Raw genomic sequence first — 25,622 nt, forward strand, 5'->3', positions numbered from 1 at the left:
AAGATCAAATGAGATAATGCTTGTAAAGCACTGCCTCCCCTGGAGCTGAGACCTCTCTGCCTCTCCTGGAGCTGAGATCTCTCTGTCTCCCCTGGACTAAGATCTTTCTCCCTTCTTCCCCTGGGGCTGAGATCTCCCTGCCTCCCCTGGAGCTGAGACCTCTCTGCCTCTCCTGGAGCTGAGATCTTTCTGTCTCCCCTGGACTAAGATCTTTCTCCCTTCTTCCCCTGGGGCTGAGATCTCCCTGCCTCCCCTGAACTGAAGTCTCTGGGTCATCTGGCAGCCAGTTTTGCAGGGGCAGGTGTCAGGGAGTCTGAGCCAGGTCTCCTGGCTCCTGGACTCTCCCCCAGCCCTCCCTCTTCCGCTGTGAGGGATCTCCGTTACTCAGCAGAACACTTCATTCCCACAGCCTTCTCTCAGTGGCAAAGACATCATGAGCTCCCCCAAGGCCCCAGGGTAACTCCCCAAACAGCTTCCTAGAAAAGGAGAGCTGCCAAGGCCCTTGCCACTTTTCTCAAAGAGTCAGTTGTTTTTAATGTTCATTTTCAAGTAAGATATGCTCAGTGAGCGGGGCACAGCGTTCAACATCGTCACCGCCCTCTGCTCTGGCTACATTCATCATTCCCGGAGGAGTTCACTTTAGGACACAATTGCACCGTCCGCTAGAAACATTGTTTCCAATGAAAAGCTTTTCTCCTACAATTTCCCGACGTCCCAACACGAGCACCGTTAGAAGCATAAGACAGCGTTAGTTACACATTGAAAACAGGAAACAAAATTGCCAGTGAAAGACGCCAACGCCTTTCTGAATTGTCTTCCATAGAAAAATCCTTCACTCTCTTCTGTCCTTCAGGCACCGGACGGATCCCGCTGCGAGAAGAGGGTCATTGGGATCCACTTACACCTGATTCTCACCCTCACGGCTCCTGAACACATCGCCTGACCTCCAGATCGGGTGTGCCCTGCAGTGAGGGCTGATCTGCCCCACAACATCCCAACTGTCCTTGCGAGAGATAAGCCCACGGGACAGTTCGGATAAGAAACTCAAGTCTCGATTTACTACAAATGGTGCAGAGGATCCCAATTTTCCCAAAGACTTTTCGTTGCAAGCTCCTCAAAATAAAGGCTCCCCTTCTTTATTGGTTCTATCGGGGCAGGCTTTCTGCGCAGGGGGAGGAGGGGCTCTCAGAGATGCCCAGCCTGGTGGGTGGGGGCCCAGGTGGAATATGAGCCCTGGGGTGGAGTTTGGAGGCCTGGGAGGGGTCTAGGGCAGGGGAGGGCTCATCCCAGGGAGGAAGGTCTTCCACGTGATGGAGGGCAGGGCTTGGGGAGGAGAGGCAGGCAGGGTCCTGAGCTCCTGGCCTTGGGGGTGATTGGAGGAGAGGGTCCATCTGGGAAGCACCAGGGCTGGGCAGGGTGGGCCTCCTGGGAGTAGGAGGCCCTTCCATGAGGGGGCAGCCAGGAAGCCGGAACTTTTGGAGCTGAGATCATTTCATTCTGCCTTCCCTGGAGCAGAGAATTCTCTGCCTTCCCTCAGAGCTGAGATCTTTCTGCCTTCTTCCCTGGATTTGAGATCTCTCCTCATTTCCCGCTGGAGCAGAGACCTTTCTGCCTACTGCAATCCGGCCCTGTGTGTGCAGGTCCCAGGTAGGTATGAGCCAGCCCCTGCCTCCTCTGCCCCGCACACTTCTGAGGTCCTGCTGGCTGCTCTTGCCCCTGGTCTCATCCTCCTCTTCTGACCTCCCGGGTAAGTGTCTTCCTGGACCTCTGCCTGGAGCACTCCTCCTTTCCAGGCCTGACTTCTGGACAAGTTCCCTGCTCTAACTCTTTTCCAGGCTCCAGGTCACTTTGCAGATATCCAGGGTTGCCCTCCCCAAGTCTAGTATTGGATATTTCCCAAACTTCAGACTTTGCTCCTAGGGATCTAGGAGTCCTGTCTCCCTGCCTCCAGCTCCTGGTTGGAGATTGAGTTGGAATGATCTACAATAATCCCCAAATCCTGCCTGCACTGGAAACCCCACTTTGGATGCAGGAGCCAAATCCCTTCATGGCTCCTTTACCTGGACCTGCAGCTTCTGGGCTGCTTTCCTGTCACATCCCAGGCACAAACTCCCTGTGTCTGGAATCTCTTGAGGGATTCCAGCCCTAAGCTCTCCTAGAGGGTCCCAGGAGTCCTCCCCAACTCCTAGTTAGACCCCAGGACACAGGCCTCCTGCTCTCCCAGGCTCAGTGCCTCCCTGGAGCACTTCTGTCACTGCAGTGTCCTTGACCTCTCTGCCATGAGCTGGGGTAGAATGTCTTCCTGCCAGACCCTGCCTGGATTCTCCTTCTCCAGGTCTCCCGCTTCCCTGCCCCCTCTTCTTTCAGAGTCCTCAGGCCCCCTGCCGGGGGGCAGAATCCCAGATTGGATCGGGTCTCCCAGCCTCAGGCTTCCCCTGGACATTCCTTGGGGGCTCCATCCCAGAGCTCTCCCCACCCCCCACTTTCCTAAACTTCCCTCCTCCCTAGATCAAGCATTCAGTCTGGTGTTTAGATAATGTGTGTGTGTTAGTTGGGGAGAGTGAGTGCAGGGAGGGCAGAGGACCAGCTGGAGGGAGATCTCTGATGCAGGAGCCAGTGAGGCTCTGACAAGCCCAAAGCGCCTTCTGCTTCTTGGGTCCCTGAAGGAGAATGGGGGAGGGGAAGGGGGCAAAAGAGAAGAAATAAGAGACACTGACCATCTTCCCTTCCAAGACTAACCAAACCTTTGGGTTCCCTCATTTGGTAGGTTGGAGTCTCTGAACTAAGGACAGAGTCTTTGTAACTCTTTCCCAAGCTCTTTTCCCAGGCTCCCCCTGGAGCCCTTCTGTTACTTCACTGCCCCTGCCATGAGCTGGGATAGAATGTCTTCCTCCCAAACCCTACCTGTGCTTTGTAACCCTCACCCTCCATAAATCCCTATAGGCCAGACTCCTTCCTAGGAAGAGAAGAGAAAGATTGAACCCCCCTCTGGGATCCTCCCTCCCCAGCTCAGCCTGCAGAGGACCAAGGCCTGGCCCCAGCAGGGAGCCTGGAACCAGAAGGAATGGCCCCTGGGAGCCACAGCATCCCAATCCAGGTGAGTGCAGGCTGTCCAGTGAGGTCATTTCCCTGGACTTGGAGGGCTGTCTATGAAGCTGGCAGTCTCTCTTACCTCTGGATCATTTCTTTACAAGATAGGAATGAAATGGAATCCAGTAGCAGCAACATTCCCCTGTGCTCTGCTTCTGTGTTTTGAACAGATTCACCATGTCTTGATCTTTAACTCCTCCCCCATCCTGCTCCCCCTTTTTTGGTTATCCCTCAGTACAAGAGACTGACAAAGACCCCACTTCACTCATTCATTTCTCTTCTGTACATACCAGGTCTTTGCTGTCTTTAGGCCTGCCTAGCACCTCCCCCGCCAAACTCACACACAGCTCCCCAAACACACACAACTCCTCCCCAAACACATACAGGTCTCCTACCAAAACACACACAGCTTTTCTCCCCCAAAACACGCACAGCTCTCCCAGCTTCCCTTTGTCTCTCATGCCCAAGCTCCCCTTGTACCAATGGAAGGTCCAGGAAACCCTTCCCCTGAGTCTGGTCTGGCCCAGCTAGGGGCAGAGCCCTGAAGGAGTGATCTCATGTTGGAGTGGTTGGTATGGAGGTCATTAGGCACAAGTTACATCAGTTTACCATCAGATGAGCAAACCTCTAGGCTAATGTCTTCTGGCAGGTCTCACGGTTGGCACTTTCTAAGGGGGAGAAGGGACTTTGTGGGCTGTTGACCCCTTTATGCAGTCATGCTATTGGTTCCTGGTGGAGGCAGCTGCCACAGGCTTGTTTTTGCAGGTGTTTGGGACATTCTAGGCCAAGGTGAAATTGTGCGTCCTTGGGATTATGGACCTGTCCATGAAGCAGGGCCAGGGTAGCCGAGCTGACACTGCCCACAGCAATAACAGCAACCAATAGCCAAAGGAGAACAAGAGGACACAGTGCTTTGTTTGGGCCTTAAGAAGCTGAGCATGGCTCGGAGTTGGAAGTCAGCTTTTGGGGATTGGTTGAACTCCTTCAGAAGACGGGAGAAGCAACGGAAGGAAAGGAGGAAATGTAGTTTCCCAGGAGAACACAGATCTGTTGCTTTAAAGACATCACAGTGAGAAAAAGAGTGAAGACAATTTTTTGCCTCATGACAGAGAACTGCTGGAAAGCAATAGAATGTTAGATAAAGTGGGTGAAGTCACTGTGATGGCTGGAGGAGGACATCAGGCATGCTGGCCACCCACTAGATCTGCAGTCCCCTCGCCCCCTGCCAACCTCTCTGCTATCTGCTTCCAGCCATTCTATCACCTCTTGGTCTCCCAAGGTCCAGGGATCGAGGGATATGCTCAGGTCATGGATCTTACCAAGGAGCTGGCCATGGCTTTCTTATGAATCAGCCGACACCAGCCCCAGTTAATAAAGCATTACACTTGAAATAATCCCCCTCCAAGTTCCTCTTATTTATCTCCTTCAGTTGGGTGGAAAGAGTCTCATACCAGTGATTTTAGTCCAGATTTAGATGAACATGTTTCCATTTAGAAAACAATTTATTTCAAGCCTTTAAAAATGAACTAGATTATTCCGTTGCTATATTTTCAGGGGATACATTTCATCCCCAGAATACATCAGTTCTGCTGAGGTGGAAAGTTCACATCACCTCTCTCCTCCAGAGATCTCTCTGATGCACCACATAACTTCTCTGATTCCATAGGGTGTAGAATTTCATAGGAAGGCATTTCTCAACTGTATTTCACTTGAAAATATCCAACGTGTTTTTCATTATTCCTTTGGCCTTTGCAGCCCTATGGTTCCAAGGGTTGACTCTGACTCATCAAGGGTGTGACCTTTGGACCAATCACTTCTCTACCCTTCAGTTTCCTTCTGTAAATTGATGAGCATTGGACTGGATCAGATCTGAAGTGCGTTTCAAGTCCTATGAGTTTTGATATTTTATTTAGGAGTTGGTGACATTCAAGGATGTGGCTGTGGACTTCAGCCTGGAGGAGTGGGGTCTGTTGGACCATGGACAGAAAGAGCTGTACAAGGAGGTCATGCTGGAGAATGCTCAGAACATGCTTTTCCTAGGTAAGGACACTTCTGGTAACTCTGAATCTACCATCAAAAGAAGTGTCTTCATCCCCTCCCTAATGTGCAGAGGTTCATTTATTAGAAAGGCCACTTTGCTAGCCTCCTGTGTCCAAGAGACAAGGTCCCTACTGCCTGACTTTCCTAGGAGAGGGCATTGCATTGTGGGATAGGGAGCTGGGAGCTCTGTCTACAGAATCTCTAAACATTGGTCCTGCAGCATTTCCTTGAAGATGGACATGAAGTGGACCTCCTTCCTCCGAAGGCTGCCCTTCCCCTTGGGGAAACCTTTTATCCTTAGAATGTCCTCTTTGCTAACAGGAATGTATTTGTAGCTTATGACCCCTGGTGGTACTCCGACAGCCCTTGGATACCAAGTGAGTCTAGAGATGCAGGAAAAGAAAAGTTAGGGCATCAGTGTTAATATCCATCTGCTGTGAACCAGCTTTCTTCATGCACATTACCTCACTTGATCCTCACCACAACCTTTTGGTACTGAGTATTCTCCCCATTTGATAGTTGAGAACACTAAGGCAAACAGAGACCCAGTGATTTGCCCATGGGGACCCAACTAGTAAATTTCTGAGGCCAGATTTGAACTCATGTCTTCCTGACTCCAGCCCAGTGCTCTGTCCTCTGTTCTATCCCTAATGAGGATTAGATGACAAGTTTCTCTCTATCCTCATGTCTAATTGTTTCCCCCATACCCAGGACTTCCAGTTCCCAGAGAAGATTGGGTCTCCCATTTGGAGCAAGGAGGCCTGAGGAACTCCTGTCCAGGTGAGTGAGGTGAAAGCTGGAGTGTGGGGGCTGTTACCCCAAGAGGCTTCTTCATGTGGCAGTGAAGGCAGTGCTGGCCTGGGAGGCAGGGAGATCCTGGGCACATCACTGAACCTCTGACCCTCAGTTTCCTCATCTGTAAAAGGAAAGGCTTGGACTACATGGCCTTCCACTTCCCTTTTAGTGATAAGTCAGTGCTCTTGTAGGAAGTCTTTGTTGGGAACTTTGGGCCATGGATGTCTCCTGCAACTCTCTAAAGAGGGCTGAGGCTGTGAGCTCTTTCTTAGACCTTCCTCAAACTAACAAGCATTTATGAAGTGCCTACTATGGACCAGGCCCTTTGCTGAGCACCAGGGATGTAAGGGGATTCAAGAGACATTCCCTCTTCTCAGGGAGCCCACAGGCTTATGGGAAAGATCACATGGACTCAATTATGTAAAACCTGCTCTATAGAGGATCATTTGGAGCCAGTGAAAGAAGGAAGGTTAAAGGTTACTGGAAGAGTCTTCTTGTGGGAGGTGGGGTTTGAGTTTGTACTTGAGGAAAGCCTGGGTGAGCATTGCAGGCATGAGCACCAGCCAAGGAAATCCCCTGGTGTTGGAGGATGGAGTGTCCCATTCATGGAACAGAAAGGAGGCCTCTGCCCCACTGGGTTCTAGCATATGTGGAGGGGGGTTGGAGTAAGGTGAAAGAAGACTAGGAAGACAGAAGATGGGCAGATGATGAAGGCCCTCACAGCCCAATAGAGGATTTTACCTTTGACCTTGATGGCAGGAGCCAATGGGGTTTTAGTGGAGGGAGTGACATGGCCAGGCTAGAGTTTAGGAAGATGAATGACAGCTGGCTGGAGATTGAGTGGCCTGGGGAGAGACTTGAGGGAGTGAAGCCAGCCAGCCAGTTCTTGTAGCACCTCAGGTGTGGGGTTATTGAGCCCAGATAGCAGAAAAGGGCAGTGTGTGGAGTGAGTGAGAAAGGGATGCCTTTGAGAGAGGTTACAAAAGTGGAATCCCCAGGACTCTGCCATATATTGACTGGAGCAGGGGGAAAGTGCATGAGAGATGATGAGGAGTGGATGACACCTGGGTTCTGAGACTGGATGATTGGGAGGGTTGTGTCCTGGGCTGCAACAGGATACAAGAGTATGGGAGCATTGGGGGAAAGAGAACAAGTTTAGTTGGGGACGTGTTCTGAGGAGGGCTAGGAGAGAGCAGTGTCTCCAAAACTGAGGCAGAAGAGCAGAGAGTATCAAGGAAATGTGGATGATTGACAGTGCCAGAGGCTGCCAAAAGGCCAAGAAGAATGAGGATTGCTAAGAAGCCACTGGCTTTAGTGATTAGGAGATCACTGGTGCCTCTGGAAAGAGCTATTTCAGTTGAATAAAGAAGCTGGGAACCAGACTGCAGAGAGTTTTGGAGACAGTCAGAGGAAAGGCAGTGGTGACACCAGTTACAGGTGGCCAAGAAAGGTTGGAAGATATAGGACAACATATCATGGGGCAGAACCATCCTGGAGATGTGGTTATGTTTGTGGAACTAGGGAAGGAGTCAATAGACTAAGAAATTCAAAATTCCAGGCAAAACTAAGGATGATCAAGGAGAAAAACTGCTGGGGGAGAGGATGGGCTGGAGTGGGGTCATTGATGGATTTCCCATGGGTTGGCTTTGGAAATCAGAAGGGCCTCTATTCTTGTGAGACCAGGGCAAAGGAGGAAAAGGAGGCCTCTGATAGATGCAAAATGAGGAGATAAAATAGTTCTAGGTGAATGTCCCATTCTCCAGTGAAAGATGAGGCCATGTTCTGATCAGAGAGTGTAGCGGGGAGCAAACCATGTTGTTAGGTGGACGAGGCATGACAGGAATTGGGAAAGCTCTGTACTGAATGTTATAGAATATCTTTTGGGGAGTGGGCCAAAGATTACCTTGCTGCAGTGAAGGCTCAGCTGAGACTATGTAACTAAAATTGCAGTGGATCCAGGCAGCCTAATTTTGTGATTTTTTTCTATCCCCATTCATCAATACATGAATAGGAATGAAGGCCACTGCCTGACTTGGAAATAATTCTGGGAAAAGGTGTCACCCTTCCTCTTTTTCCTGGTCCCTATGGCCCAATCTTTGACCCATTCTTGCAGAACTGTTTGCCAGATTCATATAGGTGACAGTCACCCTAAGTTTGAGGAGATGGCAAGGAGAGACTCCTAGGTATCCCACAGCAGAACCATGAGCCTAGTGACCACTGTCATCTTCAGTACTGGGTCTGGTCAAGTCTCAGCAGGGTTAGAACTGTCCTAAGATACCAACTGAAAGGTGATAAGGTGCAAGGAAGCAATAGAAACAGGGCTAAGATAAACACCTACATTTAACTACTGGGAAAGTATAATGACACCCTGATCATGGAACTTCCTTATAGCTGATCCAGGCAAAGGAGAGAGTTATGGTCTAGAAATACCTTAAGTTCAACAGGCACATAGATGAATACAAGCAGAAAGGAGAATGGTAGCTTATGAAGGAGAGGATTGTCAGGGTGGAAAAAAAATTCTAATAACAGTGATAATACCCAACAATTATATGGTGCCCGCCATGTTCCATGATCTTTGCAAAAATTATCTCATTTGATCCTCTGAACAACTATGGGAAGTCGATGCTATTATTAACCTCATTTTACAGCTCAACTGAGGCAAAGCAGTACTGTGTTTTTCCCAGTGTCACAGAGCTAGTAAATGTCTGAATGAATTTGATGAACTTGAACTCAAGTCTCCCTGCCTCCTGGCACATTACTCTTTCCACTGGTGCTTCATAGTGGAAAATACATTTCTACTACAAAGGGTTCTTCAAGTAGGAAAGATTAAAAGGATGAGGGACTTCTCAGGTCGGGTTACAAGCAGTCATCTGGGAACAGGATCAAAAGAAGACAAGGTCTGCTGAGTGATGGGGATCCTGCCATTTTGGTTCAGTTCATTTCACATGCCAGCAAGGTTGCACTTAATATTCTGCAAGCTCAGCTACAGCAATGTGTGAGCCAAGAATTCCCAGAAGAGCTGGTTCCCTGAGGAGAGGAAAGTACCTGAAGTACTGCTTTGGCTGCAGCCCCTAGACTTTGGTGTGCTGTCCCATGGTTGTCATTCTCTTTAATGAAATTATCGATTGTTTCTGTGATTTGTTCTTTGACCCATTCCTTGTTAAGGATCAGGTTATTTAGTTTCCATTTAATTTCTAATCTTTGTTTTTGAATATTTTTTTTTACTGCATTATGGTCTGAAAAGGGTGCATTTAATAGTTCTGCTTTTCTGCATTTGGTTGTAAGATTTTGAAGCCCTAATTCTTGGTCAGTTTTTGTAAAGTGTCATGTACAACTGAGAAAAAGATATACTCCTTTCTATTCCCATTCAGTTTTCCCCAGAGATCTGTCCGATGTAACATTTCTAAAATTCTGTTCATCTCCTTACCTTCTTTCTTGTTTATTTTATGGTTACAATTATCAAGTTTTGAGAGGGGAAAGTTGAGGTCTTCCATTAGTATGGTTTTGCCTTCTATTTCCTCCTGTAACCCATTTAACTTTTCCTTTAATAATTTCAATGCTATGCCTGTTGGTATGTATGCATATTGGTATATGTTTATTATTTATATTACTTCTTGGTGGATGGTACTTTTTAACAAAATGTAGTTTTCCTGCTTATCTCTATTATTTAGGTCTGTTATACTTCAGTGATACAGTGTTTATTTTCTCAGAGCAAAAAAATATGTATTTGTAACAAAACTGGGCAATTATTAAAAGCTTAATGTGTCATTAAAGAATTTTTAGCTCAAACCCCTTAGACTATTATCAACAACTCCCAAGGGATTCTTGATCTCCTAAATAGGATCTAATAGTGGACTAATAGTGAAATGTGTACTTCCTGGAAGATGGATGGCGAACTCTTGATCCAGTATAAGAAATAACATTTTTTGACATGGGAAATGCAAATATTTTTAAGATTGTATTTGTTTCAAGGATTTTAGGTTTTGTTTTTTCATTTAGGGAAGAGGCATTCAAAGATAAAAGTAAAAAAAAAAATAAAGAGATAATGGCTTTTTAAAAGCCATTTTTAAAAAGTGATGGTCCAGAACAGAATCTAATATGCCACAGGTAAATTTAAAAAAAAACAAACTTCATAATGCAGTCTCATTTACAGCAATAAAAATAATTTTAAATGAGATCACAAGGGAAATTATATTAAGGTTAAAATATGATAAATACTGAAATAATATGAATATTTAGTATGTTACAACAAATGGCATAATACCCATAGATATGAATTCATTATACAAAAAGATGGATACAGCTCTGAAAATTTTTACAGGACAGTTGAAAAGAGTAAATATTTTTCTCAGGTTGGCATGAAATTTATGAAGAATGACTATGATATAAAACATCAAAACTGGTCCATACAGAACAGTAGGGTAGTCATCTGCTCAGAATAAAACAAAATTGTCATCAACAAAATGCGTTTGAAGAAAGGACTGAAAATGAAACAGCATCTGTCTAGTACAGTGGACAGAACACACTCAGTCACCAGGTTTGAGATCCAGTCTCAGCTGCTAGAACTTGGGTCAGGTCATTCAGCCATTCAGAGCACATGCCTAAGTTGTAAAGTATAATGAGAATGCTCACCCCTGCCTTTGTCTCAGGTTGGTTGTGAGGATCCAATGCAATTCTTTGTGTAACTCTTTATTAATTAAATCATCCTATGGGTGTGAGCTAATAGCATTTTCAAATGCTTGATCCCGCCCACTTATGTTTGAAGACTCTTCTTTTTGATTGGGGAATTGAATGTTATTCAGTTTACTTTCTGCCAATAGAAGGAAGAGAATATGTTTATGTATGTGCGTTTGTTTCCATCAGATGCAGAGACCAGGTTTGATGTGAAAAGGATGAGTACAAATCTGAAAGTGACTTCACGGAATGACTGTTCTCATTATAGTGAAGACAGAGATTATCTTGCTGAACATCAGAGAACTCACATTGTTGAGAAACAATATGAATGCACTCAACATGGAAAGCCTTTCAGAAAGAGCTCTAGTGTTGTTAAACATAAGAGAATACACACTAAAGAGAAACCTCCTGAGTGTCATGAACGTGATAAATCTTTTAGGGACCACTATTCCCTTACTGTACATCAGAGAGTCCACATGGGAGAAAAACCTTACATGTGTCTTCAATGTGGTAAAGTTTTTAGTGTATGCTCTTCTCTTATTGAACATCAGAAAGTCCACAGTGGAGAGAAACGTTCTGAGTGTAATCAATGTGGAAAGACTTTCAGATACAAATCAAATCTTGCTAAACATCAGAGAATCCACAGTGGAGAGAAACCTTATGAATGTAATCAATGTGGAAAGACTTTCAGATACCACTCCAGTCTTGGTCCACATAAGAGAATTCACAGTGGAGAGAAACCTTACGAATGTAATCAATGTGGAAAGACTTTTAGAGCCAACTCAAATCTTGATGCACATAAGAGAAGCCACACTGGAGAGAGACCTTATGAATGTAATCAATGTGGGAAGGCTTTCAGATGCCGCTCCAATTTTGCTGCACATAAAAGAATCCACAGTGGAGAGAAACCTTATACATGTAATCAATGTGGAAAGGCTTTCATGTACCGTTTCCAACTTGCCCTTCATCAGAGAATCCACACTGGAGAGAAACCTTATAAATGTAATGAATGTGGAAAGACTTTCCGACACAACTCCAGTTTTGCTGCACATAAGAGAATCCATACTGGTGAGAAACCTTATAATTGTACTAAGTGTGGAAAGACTTTCAGAGACAACTCCAGTTTTGCTAAACATCAGAGAATCCATAGTGGAGAAAAACCTTATGAGTGTAATCAGTGTGGAAAGGCTTTCCATAGAAACTCCAAGCTTCGGTTACATCAGAGAATCCACAGCAAAGAGAAACCTTATGAATGTAATCAATGTGGAAAGACTTTTACAGAGCAGTGGTATCTTGTTAAACATCAGAGAAGCCACACTGGAAAGAAACCTTATGAATGTGATCAATGTGGAAAGGCTTTCAGTCGCAGCTCCTGGTTTGCTGCTCATAAGAGAATCCACAGTGGAAAGAAACCTTATGAATGTAATCAGTGTGAAAAGACTTTCAAAGACAAGTCCAATTTTGCTAAACATCAGAGAATCCACAATGGAGAGAAACCTTACGAATGTAGTCAATGTGGAAAAGCCTTCAGAGACAAGTCAAATTTTGCTGCACATAAGAGAATCCATACTGGAGAGAAACCTTATGAATGTAATCAATGTGGAAAGGCTTTCAGATGCAGCTCTAGTTTTTCTGCACATAAGAGAAGTCACACTGGAGAGAAACCTTATAAATGTAACCAGTGTGGAAAAACTTTCAGATACAGTTCCAGGTTTGCTGAACATAAGAGGATCCACAGTGGAGAGAAACCTTATGAATGCAGTCAATGTGAAAAGACTTTCGAATACAAATCGAATTTTGCTAAACATCAGAGAATCCACAGTGGAGAGAAACCTTATGAATGCAACCAATGTGGAAGGGCTTTCAGAGACAAATCAAATTTTGCGGAACATCAGAGAATTCACACTGGAGAGAAACCTTATGAATGTGATCAGTGTGGAAAGGCTTTCAGAGGCAGCTCTGGTTTTTCTGCACATAAGAGAATTCACACTGGTGAGAAACCTTATGAGTGTCTGGAATGTGGTAAAGCTTTTAGTGTACACAATTATCTTATTAAACATAAGAAAATCCACACAAGAGATACCTGATGAATCCAATCAGTGTGGAAAGACCTTCTGATGAAGTTCCAGTTTTGTTGCATGTAAGAGAATACACGCTGCAGAGAAACCTTGTCAATGTAATCAAATTGCAAAGGCTTTCACACAGTGCTCAGATCTTTTCTTTTTTTTTTAGATTATATATCTGTAGTGATGCAAAACATATCCATAATAGTCATGTTGTGATAGAAAACATAAAGAAAAATAAAGTAAAAAAATAAACACCAAAGGTTGCTTCAGTCCACACTCAGACACCATCAGTTCTTTCTCTGAGGATGGGTAGCATTGCTCCTCTTAAATCCTTCAGAGTTGTCATGGATTGCTATATGGCTGAGAATTGCTAAGTTATTCACAGCTGATTGTCCCACAATATTGCTTCTACTTTGTAACTAGTACATTTCACTTTGCATCAGCTCATGTAAACCCAGGTTTTTCTGAGAGTATCCTGCTCATCATTTCTTATAGTACAATATTATTTCATCACAATTACATACTACAATTTATTCACTCCCTCCCCAATTGATGTGAATTCCCTCAATTTCCAATTCTTTACCCCCAGAAAAGAGCTGCTATAAATATTTTTATACATATAAATCCTTTTCCTTTTTGTTTTCTATCTCTTGGGATATAGACCTCGTACTGGTATTGCTATGTTAAAGGGTATGCATGGTTTTATAGACCTTTGGACATAGTTCCAAATTACTCTATAGAATGGTTTAATCAGTTCACAACTCCAACAGTACATTAATGTCTCATTTTCCCCACATCCCTTCCAACATTGGTCATTTACCTTTTCTGTTGTTATCTAATAGGTGTGAGATAGCACCTCAGAATTGTTTTAACTTGCATTTCTCCAGTCAATAGTGAGTTAGAATGTTTTTTCATATGGCTATAGACAACTTTAATTCATCTGAAAACTGAGTATATCTTGATCATTTATCAATTGAGGAAAGGCTCTTATTTTTATATATTTGACACAGTTCTCTATATGTTAGAGAAATGAGGCCTTTATCAGAGAAACTTGCTTCAGTTTTTTTTTCCACAGTTACTATTGCTAACTGTATTTCCCTCCATCCTATTCCCCTACCCCTGTTTATTCTTTTCTCTCTCTTTCACCCTATCCCTCCTCAAAAGTGTTTTGCTTCTGATTACCCCTTCCCCCAATCTGGCCTCTCTTCTATCACCACCCCTCCCATCCCTTTCTGCTATTTTCCTGTAGCCTTGTAGGGTAAGATGGATTTCTATACCCCATTGCCTGTATATCTTATTTCCCAGCTGCATATAAAACCAATTTGTAACATTCATTTTTCAAACTTTACTTCCAAATTCTCAACCTTCCTTCCTCCTCACCCATCCTCCTTGAGCAGTCAAGCAATTTGATATAGGTTATACATGTATAGTCATGCAAAACACTTCCATAATAGTCATGTTGTGAAAGACTAACCATATTTCCCTCCTTCCTATCGCCCCCCGCATTTATTCTATTCTCTCCTTTGACCCTTTCCCTCCTCAAAAGTGTTTGTTTCTGATTAACCCCCTCCCCCAATCTGCCCTACTTTCTATCACCTCTTTTTCCCTTCCCCCTACTTCCCTGTAGGGTAAGATAAACTTCCAATTCCCAATATGTTATTCTCTCCTTAAGCCAACTCCTATGAGAGTAAAGTTCATTCTTTCCCTTTCCCCTCAATTGTAAAAGCTTTTTCTTGCCTCTTTTATGTGAGATAATTTACCCCTTCTACCTCTTTCTTTCTTCTCCAAGTACATTCCTCTCTCTCATCCCTTAATTTTATTTTTAAAATATCATCCCTTCATATTCAACTCACTGTATGTCCTCTGTCAATATATACTTCCTCTAACTACCCTAATAATGAGAAAGGTCTCATGAGTTACAAACATTATTTTTCCATGTAGGAATGTAAACAGTTCAACTTTAATAAGTCCCTTATGATTTCTCTTTCCTGTTTACCTTTTCATCCTTCTCTTGAGTCTTGTATTTGAAAGTCGCATTCTGTATTTACTCTGATCTTTTCTCAAGAATGCATTAAATTCCTCTATGTCATTGAATGTCATTTTTTCCCCTCATGGATTACACTCACTTTTGCTGGGTAGGTGATTCTTGGTTTTAATCCTACCTCCTTTGACTTCTGTAATATCATATTCCAAAACCTCCGATCCCTTAATGTGGAAGCTGCTAAATTTTGTGTTATTCAGATTGTGGTTCCACTATAGTTGAACTCTTTCTTTCTGGCTGCTTGCATTATTGTCTCCTTGACCTGGGAACTCTGGAATTTGGCTATAATTTTCCTAGCAGTTTTCCTTTTGGGATCTCTTTCAGGAGGTGATTGGTGGATTCTTTCAATTTCTATTTTACTCTTTGGTTCTAGAATATCAGGGCAATTTTCCTCAATTGAAAGATGATGTCTAGGCTCTTTTTTGGATCCTGGCTTTCAAGTTGTCCAATAATTTTTAAATTCTCTCTCCTGGATCTATTTTCCAGGTCAGATTTTTTTTTTTTTTTTGCAATAACACATTTCACATTGTCTTCTATTTTTTTCATTCTTCTGGTTTTGTTTTGTAATTTCTTGATTTCTTACGGAGTCATTAGCTTCCATTTGCTCTATTCTAATTTTGAAGGAATTGTTTTCTTCAGTAGCTTTTGGAACTCCTTTTCCATTTGGCCAATTCTGCTTTTTAAGGCATTCTTCTCATCATCGCCTTTTTGGACCTTTTGTTGTCATTTGGTCTAGTCTGTTTTTTAAAGTGTTATTTTCTCCAGCATTTTTTGGGGGGTCTCCTTTAGAAAGCTGCTGACTCAATTTTCATGATTTTTTTGCATCACTCTCATTTCTCTTCCCAATTTTTTCTCTACTTGCTTGATTTTCAAAATCCTTTTTGAGCTCTTCCATGGCCTGAGACCAATTCATATTTTTCTTGGAGGCTTTGGATGTAGGAGCTTTGACTTTCTTGTTTTCTTCTGATTATATGTTTTGATGTTCCTTGTCACCAAAGTAAGATTTGTAGTCTGAGTTTCTTTTCATTGTTTGCTCATTTTTCCAGTCTATTACTTGACGTTTTAGTTCTTTGTTAAGCTTGGGCTCTGCTTCCACTGTGGAGGGCAAACTGTCCCAAGCTTCAAGGATTTTATGCAGCTGTTTTCAGAGATTCCTCTAGAAACCTGTAAGTTTTCAGTTCTTCCAAGGTGGCATGATCTAAGGGACAGGTATGTTTACTCCTCTCCTGGCCTGTGGTCTGGTCAGTGAGTGACCAAATGCACTCTTTTCTACCCTTAACTGTGAGGAGGATGCTCTCTCCACTGCTGCTGTAAGCTCTGCTATGCCAGTGCTCCTTTGCACCCCTGAACTGCTACCCAAGACTGCAACCCAGATCCAAGTATGGACAAAGCAACAGAGTTCTGCCTCAGTATGAGCAAAGAGATCACTGTAATCTTCTGACCAGTTGTCCCATCCCCTTACTGTCTGTGGGTTGAGAGCTCTGAAAGCAGCTACTGCCACTGCCACTGCCACCACCACTGTTTCAGTCACTCTGAAGGCCTTCTCCTGGTTTGCTAGGGCCAGGACTAGACTGCACTCCTCTCTCACTCAGGTCTGATAGACATTTCCTATTGCCCTTCCAAGCTGTCTTTGGCATTTGTGGGTTGAAAAGTCTGAAAACCGCCACAGCTGTCAGTGATTGTGCCCTGAGGCCTACTTTAGGTTTGTTGGGGCCTAGTCTGTGCTGGACTATGCTCCTTTCTCAGACTGGTGCAACAGTCCCACTGACCTTCTAGGTTGTCTTGGACTAGAGACTTGTTTCACTCTGTCATTTTGTGGGTTCTGCTGCTCTAGAATTTGTTTTGAGTCATTTTTACAGGTATTCTGAGGGGTTTGGGGGAGAGCTCTAGCAAGTCCTTGCTTTTACTCTATCATAGTGGCTCTTTCCCCACAATGCTCCAATCTTGTCATCAGAAAACCCAAACTTGAAAGAAAACTTACGAATGTGGAAAGAGTTTCAGACACAGCTCCAGTCTTATTGCACATAAGGAATCCACACTGGAGAAAAACTTTGTGAATGTCACCAATGTGTAAAAACTTTCCTTAGAAACTCCAAGCTTTATGTACATCAGAGAATCCATAGCAAAGGGAAAACTTATGAATGTAATGAGTTTGGAAGGCTGTCCTATGGCACTGCCATTTTGTTGGGAAGCAGAATCCATTCTAGAAAAAAACTGAGTGTCTGGAATGTGTTGAAACTTTTAATGTCCTTTCTTCCCTTACTAAACATCAGAGAACCCATACTAGAGGAAAAGTCTCATTAATATCCTTAATGTGGAAAATCATTCAGGCTAAAGACATTCCTTATTTCCTATGGGAGAATTCAAATGAGATAGAAATCATATCCCTGTAATGAATGTTGGCTGGTTGTCCTTCATTCTCAAATAGGACCAAAATGACATCACTATGTTACAGTCAAATTATAATGTCTCTTGCTGTGGCTGATGAGACCAATATGAGCTCAGAATGTTTTACCACGGGTTGGTCACAAATCGTCCATGTGAACATTTGGGTTGGATTCTCCAAATTTGCTCATCTCACATTTCTGTTGAGCTACTTTAATTCTGCTTTGCTCGTAAAGCACAGCACATTCTCTGATGATGGCATGCCATGCTAGATGGTCCTTCTGAACAACAATTTGAATAAAAAGAAAAGTAATTAAACTATCCATATGATAACTGGCACAAAAAGTCCTAGTAGAAATATTATGGTGTCTTTTGAACATTTCTTTTTGTAATAATTTCTTTGGTCTACTGGGTGGCACAATGGATAGAGGGCTATCCCTGAATCTATAAGACCTGTGTTCAATCTCCAATTAACTAGCTGAGTGACCCTGGGCAAGTCACTTAACCTATTGGGGATTGTAACAGCAATTACTTCCAAGGGCCAGAGAGAAGATCAAATGAGATGATATTTGTCAAGTGCTTTGCAGGCATTAAATCACTATAAATGTCAGCCAGTATTATTTTTTCTAGGATCATAACTCTCACAACAAAGTCATTGGATAGTTTAATCATTTTTCTCTTTGTTGAAACCGCTATTCAGAAGAGTGGAGATGAAAGCAGTGTCAGGTAATGGATTGGGAAGCTTCAGGCTCAAATCCAGCCTCTGATGCTCTCTTACTGTATAACTCTGGGTGAGGAAACTCTGTGCCTCCATTTACTCATCTCTAAAATGAGGACGTTGGACTCAGCCTACTCTGTGATCCCTTGTAGCCTTAAATCTGTGTTATTAATCAAAAATATATTCATATTTTTATAGATTTGGCTCTGTTCCCTATACATGATAGAAATGAGGTTATCAGAGAATCTTGTTGCAGATTCCCTCCCTTGCCCAGTTTTCTGTTTTCCTTCTACAGTTTTGTTTGTGTAAAAGCTCTTTAATTTCATGTTCACCTCAGTGAATTTTGAACAGATGCCATTGGATGACTTAAGTTCAAGATCTGTCAGTATGCTCCACAGCTACCAGCAATCCAGATGTTTGGGAGTTTTATCTGCTTTGATTAACTTTAAATCTTTTACCTTATAATATTCAGAAGTCCCATACTAAGGCCAAAATGATTCACCAGCTGAATTGTTGTTTTAAACGAAATATCTTAGAACTTGACGGTATGCTATTTGATCACCCCTGGTTCAGTTGGGAGCTCTCCCTTAGCCCAGGTTTCAAAGAGTTTTCCCAAGGGAGTGTCCTTGGGTGCATATTTTTGCTACTTCTAGCTCCCATTATAAAAAAGAAATCAGGTTCTTAGACTCACAAAAAGACAAAACAAACAGCTGTGAAAGTGGCTGGCATCAATGTGCAGCTTCAGTTACCAGCCTCTGAATTTTGCAAAGCACCTCCACTGTTTGAAGAACTTAAGAAATCTTTACTGGTTCAACTTTCCTTTAGGTGATTGAAAGAGAAAAATGACCATCAGGAACCCCTATGAGGGACTATGAGACTCAGTCTGGTCCCGGGTCGGGTGCTCAGTTTACAAATCTTAGCAAAGTGGTGGGGATTCCCTGGCAGGAGTCTCTTGCCCCTGATCTGGAGGCCAGTTCCTCTCTCCAGAGCTGATGGTCACTTAGTGGTTGAAGCCCCTGGGTTGCTTGGGGTACAAGGGAACATCCTGGAATGATGCAATCCACCCCACTGATCCTTGCTTTCTCTGACACTCAGCATATCAGAAGCTGTCTAGGGGTTCTGTACTGAGTCTGGGCGCCCACTTTGTAATTGAATAGAGGGCAGTTTGGAGGTCAGTTTGAAGGTCCTCTCTCCTTACTTTGAAAAGCACTTCATTATGTTCTCAGTTTGGTCACCAGATGTCTCCAGAGGCTGCTGTACAACACTCCTCAGGCTGATCAGAAGCATGAGGGGGAAAATGTATTCAGAAAATCAGTTTGGTCCACATTTGTCTGTATTTCCTCCAGGAGCTGGCCAGAGAACCAAGTAGTGATATTTCACTAGGCCCCTCAGTTCTACCAGGGAAGAAAAACATTGAGAGTAAGAACACCGAGACTTCCTAGCTACATGTATTAATTCCTTAATTCAAAAAAAAAAAAAAAAAAGGATTGGAGAGAGCTATTGGAAATACCCAGTGTTTACTTTTGTAATCGGAGATACAGGCCTAATTTTTCAACCTTGGAGAATGTCAAAATGATGCATTCTCAAATTACCCCTAACTTTTGGGGTTCTTTCTCAAAGGCTAAGAGTCCAGTTGTGAAAATTCCTTCATGGGGTCATCTGCCAAACCTATTAGGAGATATCTTTGAGCAATGGGTTCTGTACCAAGGATGATCCAGGAAATATACCCAGTTTTAGGTCTTGCCAATTATTACCAAATATACAAGTATAAGACAAACCACAAACACAAAACCAAAAAAAAATGCAAACTTATTCCCAATAAGGCACTTACCATCTTGCCCAGAGAAGATCTGACTGTCATGAGCAGGAAGAGTCAGTCTACAAGCACAGATTCCCTAATAGAAAACTCTCTTCTTGTGGAAAATTCCAGCAGGGCCCTAAATGGTCTGAGGGAATCTCTTTCTTCCTGTTTCCACCACCTCCAATCCCTTAATGCAGAAGCGTTTAATCTTGTCCTGGCTATGGATTCATGATATTTAACTGTTTCTTTCTAGCTGCTTACAACATTTTCTTCTTGACTTGGGAGTTCTGGAATTTGGCCATAATATTCCTGGGAATTTTCATTTTGAAATATCTTTCAGGAGGTGATCAGTGGAATCTTTGCATTTCTATTTTATCCTCTGATTTTAGGATAGCAGAATAGTTTTTCTTGCCAATTTCTTGAATTATCTTTGATTATGGCTTTCAGGTTGTCCAATAATACTTAAATTCTCTCTCCTGGACCTATTTTCCAGGTCAGTTGTTCTTCCATTGAGATATTTCACATTTCCTTCTATCTTCCCCATTCTTTAAATTTTGTTTTATTGTTTCTTGATGTTTCATGGAGTCATTAGCTTCCACTTGCCCAATTCTAATTTTTAAGTTATTACTTTCTTCAGTGAGCCTTTGTACCTCCTTTTCCATTTGACCAATTTAACTTTTTAAGGAGTTCTTTTCTTCAGTGGAGTTTTCTTCCTTTTTTACCATTTAGCCAATTCTGTTTTTAAAGTATTATTTTCTTCATTATTTTTTGTGCTTCCTTTACCAAGCTATTGATTCTCTTTTCATAACTTTTTGCATCACTTTCCTTTCTTTTCCAAATTTTTCCTCTTCCTCTATTATTTGATTTTTAAAATCCTTTTCTATTTCTCCTAGGAATTATTTTTCGGGCCTTTGTCCAATTCACTTTTTTTTTTTTTGAGGCTTTGCATATAGTTGTTTTGATTTTGATCTTCTTCTAAGTTTGTGTCTTGATCTTCCTGGTCACCATAGTAACTTTCTGTGGTCAGGTTCTTTTCTTTGTTGTTGTTTGTTTTATTCATTTTCCCAGCCCATTTCTTGACATTTCTTTTTATGTTGAAGTTGGGCTTTGCTCCTAGGGTGGAGGGGACACTTTTCTAAGCTTCATATTTTTCATGCTGTTGTTTACAGAAATAGTTCTGAGCCTCTGTAAGTTTTTGCTTCTTGTAAGGTGGTTTGATCTAAGGACAAGTATGGTCACTGCTCCCCTGACCTGTGCTCTGGTCTATGAGTGACCACAAGCACTCTTTTCTGCCTTGTAACTGTGACCAGAGTTTCCATTCCTGGTAGTGCTCTTATTTGCCCTTGAAACTTTGACCCAGGGTCAGTATGGGCAATGCAACAGAATCCTGCTCCCAGTGGGAGCAAAACGTCTTTGGTAATCCCCTTCTTTTTTTTTTTTTTTTTTAATTTTTTAATTTTTTTAATGTTTAACAATCACTGCCATACAATTGCGATTTTATCCCTCCCTACCCACCCCCCACTACCTCCCTCCCTCCCCACGACTGCATACAATTCTGTATAGATTCTACATATACTTTCCTATTGAGTATATTTTCACTATAGTCATGCTATGTAGTCAGACTAAGATAAATGAAAGAATCCGTATAACAAATCAGAACATGATACACAAACAGATACACATACACAAACATGATCTGCTACATTATGTGAGTGACTTCCATATTTCTCTCTCTGAGTGTGGAAGGCATTTTGCCTTGAGGTCCACCATTGGGATTTTTTTTTTTTTTCAGAAGTTCTTGTGTTATTACAAAAATCTAAGTCTACCAGAAAAAACTCTCACACACTGTGGTTGTTGCTGTGCATAAAGTTCTCCTGGTTCTGCTCCTTTCACTCAGCATCAGGTCATATAAGTCCTTCCAGGCCTCTCTGAAGTCTTCTTGTTCATCATTTCTTATGGCACAATAGTACTCCATTACATTCATATACCATAATTTATTCAGCCATTCCCCAATTGATGGACATCCCCTTGACTTCCAATTTTTGGCAACTACATAGAGTGCTGCTATAAATATTTTTGTACATGTGGGACCCTTTCCCATTTTTATGATCTCTTGGGGATATAGTCCTAGTAGCGATGTTGCTGGGTCAAAGGGTATGCACATTGGTAATCCCCTTCTGACCATCATTTGTCCAACCACCTTACTGCCTGTGGGCTGAGATCCTTGAAAGCTGCTATCATCAATTCAGCCTCTCTCAAGGCCTGCTGTCGGCTTGCACTCGTCTCTCATCTCAGTGAAACAAATGTTTCCTGTTGACCTCTTAAGTTGTCTTGGGCTGAAAACCTGTTTCACTCCATCTTTTCTTCTGAGTTCTACTCTCAAATTCATTTTGAAGTGATATTTTAACTTGCTTGGAGGGGAATTTGTAAGAGCTTAGGTGAATCCCTGACCCCCCTCCCCCACTAGAAAGCTTTGACTCCTGGGAAGATTCTAGGGTATTTTATTCAGGGGGTGACTCACGATCTTATGGAAAAGGAAGCCATTATCATGGAGGCAACATGGCTTCCACAAAATCAGGTCACATGAGACTAACTCTGTTTTCTATTTTGACGGAGTTATTAAACTGGAGTTTGCAGTAGACATAGTTAACCTCAGTTTTAACAAACCATTAGATAAAATCTTTCATAGACAATATAAAAATAATTAAGATTAAAGTCCAGCTAGATGAGTTACTAACTTGTGGAATGCCAATTTCATTGCCATGTGCTGACTCAAGCCTTGGATACCACCTGCGGTGGAGGGTGGAGCGCTCAATTTCTCCCTGAGCCTTCCTTTGGAGACAACAGAACCTGAACTTTACAGCTTATTCCACGTGTCTCTGCAGCCCTGTTCCATCCCAACTTCATGGAACAAGCTAATCCCACTTTGGGCACTCGGGTGTCTCTTCCCCATCTCAGTTTCCAGCTTCCTCTTGTCTCTTGTCTTTTCCCATTAAATTATAAGTTCGTTGCAGGTCCACAGAAGCCTCTTCTCCCATGAAGCCCCCGTTGCTCTTGGCCTTCTCACACCACAAGGCTCAGCTCTTCAGCTTCTTTCCCCCAGAAGCTGCATTCCCAGGAGGACCCCGAGGCCAGGCCCACCTTCACTCCTTTCCAGACTTTCTTGACTGTACCTCTGTGGAGGTCCTGCATTCCCCTCCCAACTCTCAGCTATATTGGATGTTTCATCTTCCCGATTAGAATGTAAGCCTTCTGTAGGCAGGGAGCATCTTTCTTTTTGCTTTTATTTGTATCCCCAGTGCTTAGCATAGAGCCTGATGCACAGTAAATGTTTGGTGACTTGCTGTGTTCTGCTTTCCAATCCACTTTGTTGTCATCTTCCATGTTGTGAGTGAGTTCATCCCACAAGGCAGCTAGGGTGCCATAGTGCATGGAATGCCAAGCATGGAGTCAGGAAAACTCATATTCTTGAGTTCAAATCGAGCCTCCAACACTTCCTAGCTGTGTGATCCTGGGCAAGTCCTTTAGCCCTATTTATCTCAGTTTCTCATCTGTAAAATGAATTGGAGAAGGAAATGGTTAACCATTCCAAGATCTTGGCCAAAAAAACCCCAAATATGCTCACAAAGAGTCAGACAGGACTGGAAAACAACTCATCTCATTCCCGTTCAGAATTATTATTTCCCTGCACCCAGAACTATTACGTTTGTTCCTCTCTGCTCTTCCCTAATACTCCCTTTACAAAGAAGAGAATGGGAGAGAGGGCTGTGCTCAAGACTAGAGATCAGAACTTGATGCAGACCACCTCCATTCCCTGCCCTTCCTCTCTACCTCTTACCCAGGTCGGGATCACAGCTTTGAACCATGTATTCCCCTTTCACATTCCACCCTCTGAAGAAGGAGATTTGGTTTTTTTGTTTATAATGAATTGTTTTCTGAAAATACTCTCCCTTCTATCTCCCCTTCCTCCCTCTCCCAGAGTCCTCCTGATTCCCTGCTGTGTTGAGCTCTTGTCTCCATTTTATAGTTGAGGAAACTAAGGCAAACAGGGGTTGTGACTGGCCCAGGGTTGTATGGCTAGCAACTGTCTGAAAACAGATTTAAACTCAATTTTTCTTGACTCTAGGCTCAGTATTCTATCTGCTCCATCACAGGTGGCCGCTAATGAACCACCTGTCATCCCTAGGTTTTGGGACACTCCTTCCTTCTAGTATGTCCTTCTACTGACTGACAGGTCCTTCTCAGTCTCCTCTGTTGGTTCTTCACTGGCATCTCCCAAGGATGGGTCCTGAACCCCCTTTGCTTTTCACTTGTAATCTGAGGTTCAAACCTGGTACATTTATATTAGGCTCTCCTCATAGACGGAGACAATGCTTAATCATCACTGCATGCCTGTGGGAAGAGCAGAATTTCTTAGAACCCTGGCACATGGTAGGTGCTTAATAAATGTTGGTTGACTGCAAGAGCTTGGAAGATGAAAGATCATCTTCCTTTCAATTGTGAGACAGTTGAATTCTCTTTGCTGAGAACTGGAGACAGCGACAGAGAGGACTCTGGAAGGCAGGCACAAAGAGGAAAGCTGGCCTGTGATGTGTCTCTTATTTTTGGGTTGCCTCCCAAGAGAATTTGAGAGAGACTGAGACCTGTCTCTTCACTGAGCTGAAGTATCCCTCTCTGAAAGGGGGAATTTATTCCCTTTGTGTATTGTCTGGTATAGTCTAATCTCAGTAACCTCTCTGTCTTCTGTTTGCTCCCTGCCTGATTAAAGCAATTTGTTAACTATTTATTCTTTTTTATTTACTTTATTTTTAATTTATGGAATAAAACAAGCATTTCCATAACACAGTACATTAAAAAAGATGATTGTACATGAAACTGCAAATTTATTATGTGCAACTTGTTATTCCTTTCAAATATCTAATAAAATTTTCGTATAAGTTTTTTTTCCTTCCTTCCCCGACCCCACCCTCGAGGTAGCTGCCATTAGACACTGTGTGTGCGTGTGTGTGTGTAAAATTATCCTATACATACTTCCACTTATCAGTTCTTTCTCTGGATGCAGATAGCATCTTTCTTCATATATCCCTTATAGTTAATGTAGGGATTTATAACAGACAAAATAACTCATTAACTCAAGGTCATACTGAAAAAAATATTGCTGTTACTGTATACAGTGTTCTATTGGTTGCTCTCATTTCACTCTTCGTTATTTCATGCAAGTCTTTCCATGTTGTTCTAAGATCATTGAGCTCATTATTTCTGATAGCACAATAGTATTCCATCACAATCATATGCCACACTTGTTCGATCATTCCCCAATGGATGGGCATCCCTGGAATTTCCAGTTCTTTGCCACCACAAAGAGAGCTGCTATAAACATTCTAGAACATGTCCGTTCTTTTCCTTTTTTGCTAATCATCTTAGAAAATAGACCAGGCAGTGATATTTCTGTATCAAAGGGTACAGACAATTTAATAGCTCTTTGGGAATAATTCCAGATTGAGCTCCAAAATGGTTGGATCAGTTCACAGTTCCACCCACAATGAATTAGTATCCCAGTTTTTCCACATTCCCTCCAACATTTGTCACTTTCCCCTTCTATCATTTTAGTCATTTTGGTAGGTGTAAGAGGACATATCAAGGATATTTTAATTTGTTTTTCTCTAATCAATAGTGATTTAGAGTATTTTTTCATATGAGCATAAATTATTTGGATTTCTTCATTGGAAAACTGCCTGTTCATGCCCCTTGAAGATCAATTGGGGGATGACTCATATTCTTATATATTTGACAAAGTTCTTTATATATTTTAGATATGAGACCTTTATTTGATAAGTTTTTTCTCCAATGTTCTGTTTTCCTTCTAATCTTGGCTACAGTATTTTTATTTCTACAAACCTCTTTTAATTTAATGTAATCTAAATTATCCATTTTACATCCAATTTTGCTATCTCATTTTTATTCACCTCTCTACAAGTCTAAGAAATATATTCCATGTTCTGCTTTTTTTTT

The 25,622-nt window shown here is 42.5% G+C and overlaps 1 protein-coding gene across 2 annotated transcripts; it reads left to right on the forward strand.

The window, feature by feature from the left end:
- Positions 1-1,295: 1,295 nt before the first annotated feature.
- LOC140508077 (uncharacterized) lies at positions 1,296-12,934 on the forward strand. 2 transcript variants are annotated; one of them, XM_072615811.1, is made up of 5 exons: positions 1,296-1,647; positions 2,944-3,097; positions 5,004-5,130; positions 5,842-5,910; positions 10,789-12,934. In XM_072615811.1, the coding sequence occupies exons 2-5, from the start codon at positions 3,065-3,067 to the stop codon at positions 12,684-12,686; spliced, it is 2,127 nt and encodes a 708-aa protein (XP_072471912.1). In that variant the 5' UTR covers positions 1,296-1,647; positions 2,944-3,064; the 3' UTR covers positions 12,687-12,934. The 2 variants fall into 2 exon arrangements, with proteins under 2 accessions (XP_072471912.1, XP_072471913.1); XM_072615812.1 differs by having other exon boundaries at positions 1,311-1,647; positions 3,856-5,130.
- Positions 12,935-25,622: the final 12,688 nt, after the last annotated feature.

The sequence above is a fragment of the Notamacropus eugenii genome, chromosome 5, assembly GCF_028372415.1.
Source record: "Notamacropus eugenii isolate mMacEug1 chromosome 5, mMacEug1.pri_v2, whole genome shotgun sequence".
In the NCBI taxonomy this organism is placed as follows: domain Eukaryota; kingdom Metazoa; phylum Chordata; class Mammalia; order Diprotodontia; family Macropodidae; genus Notamacropus; species Notamacropus eugenii.

Bases quoted from the DNA above. Each gene is read 5' to 3' on its own strand.
- LOC140508077 (XM_072615811.1), top strand. From the start codon at position 3,065: ATGGCCCCTGGGAGCCACAGCATCCCAATCCAG. The intron at 5,131-5,841 runs GTAAGGACACTT...CCCCATACCCAG, and splicing joins TCAGAACATGCTTTTCCTAG to GACTTCCAGTTCCCAGAGAA. The intron at 5,911-10,788 runs GTGAGTGAGGTG...TGTTTCCATCAG, and splicing joins CCTGAGGAACTCCTGTCCAG to ATGCAGAGACCAGGTTTGAT.